General features: G+C 34.2%; 1 protein-coding gene across 1 annotated transcript; it reads right to left on the reverse strand.

The window, feature by feature from the left end:
* Window positions 1-748: 748 nt before the first annotated feature.
* LOC106477414 (histone deacetylase 6-like) lies at window positions 749-4,580 on the reverse strand (the record flags this gene model as incomplete). The annotated part of the gene is made up of 4 exons (XM_013937985.1): window positions 749-815; window positions 1,614-1,681; window positions 3,002-3,108; window positions 4,491-4,580. Coding segments are annotated over 4 exons (332 nt in total), but the record flags the coding sequence as incomplete, so codon positions are not given.
* Window positions 4,581-4,907: the final 327 nt, after the last annotated feature.

A 4,907-nucleotide genomic window follows, 5' to 3' on the forward strand; every position in this document is an offset into this window, starting at 1 on the left:
TAGAACAACCGAGAAAACTGTCTGCATATTGCTGAAATACTCCCATAGTTAACAAACTCACATTTTGACTGTGAATATAACTAAATCAACCAATTAAATCTGAAACTCAGTTTGTACATCAAGTGTTGTAAGAAACAAGATGCCAAGTATATCAAAGAGAACTGAGTGAAAAATGTGTTCACTGTGACAAGCAGTGGTGCTACATACAACACCATCATCTCCTCTGTCGACAAACAAAACAAGAATCTAGAAAGCATACAGCATCAATACAGTGAGAACCATGTAAAGAAACATAATAAAATACATGAAGCTGTATCAGAAATCACATTAATGTAAAATTGTGCCTGTTTTGAAAAAAAAAGCACCATGCACGCTTCTTTTCTTCAGAAATTCTTGTATTGGCTTGACGTAATGGCAGGAGATCTTACACTTCACATGATATAATCACATTAATTTGAAGTTCTTTGTTTTCTCTGTTGGTTCATCTCACATATCTGTAAAAATACCACCTAGACAGTCCAACTAGAACTGTCAAAACTAGATATAAGTTAGCCAGAGTTGTGAGCTGAATGAGTCTGTACACACACAGTTTTTATCGTATTGTCTGTTGCAATTAACTGGATGACACTTGTATGATTTTTGGCCACTCTGAATTCATGGTTCACATCTTTTAAAACCCTAAAGTGACCTCTCTGTACACTAATGTGTACATTCAACAACTGTGAAACTCAGTAAAACCAATATTCACCCAGATAATACAGTAGTCTCCAGATCCTCAAGGGCAGTCTTCTGTGGTTCATATGACGGAAGGTCAACTAAAATCAGAAAATGATCACACATTTAATCCTTAAAGCAAATTTTTTAATATAATTATTCTCTTTAAAGAAAATAAAACCTTTTGGTTTTGTTAACTTATTTTAAGTATACATTTCTTTTTCTGAGTGCCAACTCTGTATTTCTCACCCCTTTAAATATTCTGTTACATATAAAACTTCTAGGATTTTCCTCAAACCTTTGTCTTAACACATCTACTTGTTCAAAGACAAAAACATTCAACATAAAAACGTTCTTGCTGCTAAGTTATCAAATTCTAGTCCCACACACTTTGATGTTTTTTAAACCAGCCTTTGTCTTTACAACATGAGCTTATTGCTAGTTAGAAACGGGTACTAAAGCACTCTGAAGCAGTCAGTGACGAGTAACACTATGTTTTGACCAGCGTTGGACGCTACTTTCTTTTAATAGTAGCTCTTAGGTTTTGTAAGCTGTTCAAAGACTTTACACATACCCTTTCAGTTTTACACATATATTAATATAGTATGGATTTTTAAGTACAAAACGTAGTTAATAATTAACTCTTGGTCTTTACAGGTTTCATTAGGGTTTTAAAAATACCTTGTAATTAATAAGAAATTCTTGATTTGTAATCTTGTAGCCACAAAGTAAAAAATAAACAACAGTGCTCAAGAAATATGCAGATTAGGGTAAAAGGAACTTTGTCAAAACAACCTTGATGATAGAAAGAACAAATATTTGTGAAATAATGTTAATTGATGAACATAAGGTAAGTATCAGTCTTTAAGTTAAAACATAAAACACGAGTTACTACGTACCATCAAACTGTAGACAGTTCCAGTATTTCTTATGAACATGGACTGTGTTTAAAATCGATTCAATGGCACTAGAACAATAAGAAAATTATTGTACACTTTATGAAGATAAATTATTATTTGTAGAAAATTGCATCTTTATACAAAATCAATAAATAATGAAGATCAATAATTCTATGTCTAATCGTTTTTCATGATATGTGGTCCTAACAATGGTCCTACTTGGCTACAGTTACCTTACTATAAGTAGTGTAATACTTGGCGACAGTTACCTTACTATGAGTAGTGTAATACTTGGCTACAGTTACCTTACTATGAGCAGTGTAATACTTGGCTAAAGTTACCTTACTATGAGCAGTGTAATACATGGCTACATTTACCTTACTATGTGTAGTGTAATACTTGGCTACAGTTACCTCACTACGAGTAGTGTAATACTTGGCTACAGTTACCTTACTATGTGTTGTGTAATACTTAGCCACAGTTACCTTACTATGTGTAGTGTAATACTTAGCTACAGTTACCTTACTATGTGTAGTGTAATACTTGGCTACAGTTACCTTACTATGAGTAATGTAATACATGGCTACAGTTACCTCACTACGAGTAATGTAATACATGGCTACAGTTACCTCACTATGAGTAATGTAATACTTGGCTACAGTTACCTCACTATGAGTAGTGTAATACTTGGCTACAGTTACCTCACTATGAGTAATGTAATACTTGGCTACAGTTACCTCACTATGAGTAATGTAATACTTGGCTACAGTTACCTCACTATAAGTAGTGTAATACTTGGCTACAGTTACCTTACTATAAGTAGTGTAATACTTGGCTACAGTTACCTTACTATAAGTAGTGTAATACTTGGCTACAGTTACCTTACTATGAGTAGTGTATTACTTGGCTACAGTTACCTTACTACGAGTAATGTAATACTTGGCTACAGTTACCTTACTATGAGTAGTGTAATACTTGGCTACAGTTACCTCACTATGAGTAGTGTAATACTTGGCTACAGTTACCTCACTATGAGTAGTGTAATACTTGGCTACAGTTACCTCACTATGAGTAGTGTAATACTTGGCTACAGTTACCTTACTATGAGTAGTGTAATACTTGGCTACAGTTACCTTACTATGAGTAGTGTAATACTTGGCTCTATCCCTGCTGTGTGTAGTGTAATACTTGGCTACAGTTACCTCACTATGAGTAGTGTAATACTTGGCTCTATCCCTGCTGTGTGTAGTGTAATACTTGGCTACAGTTACCTCACTATGAGTAGTGTAATACTTGGCTCTATCCCTGCTGTGTGTAGTGTAATATTTGGTTCTATCCCTGCTGTGTGTGTCACCTTTTTCAAAATATCTGATATACAAGAACGTTACCTTGGAGATACTTTCAGAGCAGAGGGAAGAGGAGGAAGAGGATTTCCTAATAATGCATCTGTACAGCTACACATTGCTTCAGATATTGTAGTCAGATTGTATCCGCCCTGGTGATAACAAATGCAAATAATCAGACATAGTGATCAAGAAATATTTGTATTCTAGCTATAAATACTGAACCATTCTCTTCCTGTTATGTCCAAGCTAATAATAAAGACTCAAACAAGTCCCATCTAGCTAATAATAAAGACTCAAACAAGTCACATCTAGCTAATAATACAGACTCAAGCAAGTCACATCTAGCTAATAATACAGACTCAAACAAGTCACATCTAGCTAATAATACAGACTCAAACAAGTCACATCTAGCTGATAATACAGACTCAAACAAGTCCCATCTAGCTAATAATACAGACTCAAACAAGTCCCATCTAGCTAATAATAAAGACTCAAACAAGTCACATCTAGCTAATAATACAGACTCAAACAAGTCACATCTTATATGTCCCAGCTAATAATACAGACTCAAACAAGTCACATCTTATATGCTAATAATACAGACTCAAACAAGTCACATCTTATATGTCCCAGCTAATAATACAGACTCAAACAAGTCACATCTAGATAATAATACAGACTCAAATAAGTCCCATCTAGCTAATAATACAGACTCAAACAAGTCCCATCTAGCTTATAATAAAGACTCAAACAAGTCACATTTTATCTATTTTTTAATCCTTGCCAAATATGCAAAACAAGTTTTAAAAAGTCTTCAATTGTTAAGCTCTTTTTGTATCCTTGCTGAAGATAAATATACCCCCTTATACCCTTGTCTTGCATCCTTACAGAACCCTCTTTTTCTTGTCCTTCTCCTCACTGAAATATACATCTCAATAAAAATAATACTGGTTAGGCTTGGCATTTTCCCTCAACAGAGAGACAAGATAGATTTGCAGGTGCTATAGAAGTGACAGAGAATGATGCAATTAGAAATAGGAAGAAGGTGGTGATTGGCTTGCTGGTTTTTAATATACACACAAAGCTACATAAGGGCTGTCAGTATTATATAACCTTAATTTTGAGCTAACAGACTAGAACATCACCCACTACTATCTCTTGGACTACTCTAATCAAACAGTGAGATGGATTTGACTGTGACTCTTTTAATACTGAAGGTTCAGAAAGTTGAATATTAGGCCATCTGGTTATTAGAGAAAAAAGTTATAAATAAAATAATACTTTAAAAGTATGTTTGATTCATAAACATATTCCTAACACATTGACTGTGGCTACCCTAAATACATGGAGATTTTGGCAAGCCTTACACGTATACAGCACACTCACATTCATCTGCCAAACGTGGACCTTACCCTATAAACCAGCAGTAAGTGGGTTAACTAATCATGAACTGGACTGTTCTGTGTAACAGTTAAAGAAAAATGTGTATTGTGTGTATGTACAAAATTATACATAAAACAAGAAATCTTACCTCTAAGGCTAAGATTATTCTTCCATTAGCAAGACTACTCAGCAAGTGGGTCATGTGGCCGTAACATTCGGGAGAAACACAGCAATTGCCCTACATTTAGAGATGTGTAAAACGATAAACATAAGATACACTAATAAAAAGTAAATGGCTTAATCACACTACATAAGTACGGCAGTAAATTAAACTTTCAACCATAGTAGAAACCTAATACTAACATGATCAACGAAGTGTAAACAAAGTGATGAACAGATAACACGATCAATGACGTGTAAACATACTGATGAACAGAAAACATGATCAACAATGTGTAAACATAGTGATGAACAGATAACATGATTAATGATGTATAAATATAGTGATGAACAGATAACACAATCAATGACGTGTAAACAGTCATGAACAGATAACAAAATCAAC

This window comes from Limulus polyphemus, unplaced genomic scaffold, assembly GCF_000517525.1.
Source record: "Limulus polyphemus unplaced genomic scaffold, Limulus_polyphemus-2.1.2 Scaffold15011, whole genome shotgun sequence".
Lineage (NCBI taxonomy): Eukaryota > Metazoa > Arthropoda > Merostomata > Xiphosura > Limulidae > Limulus > Limulus polyphemus.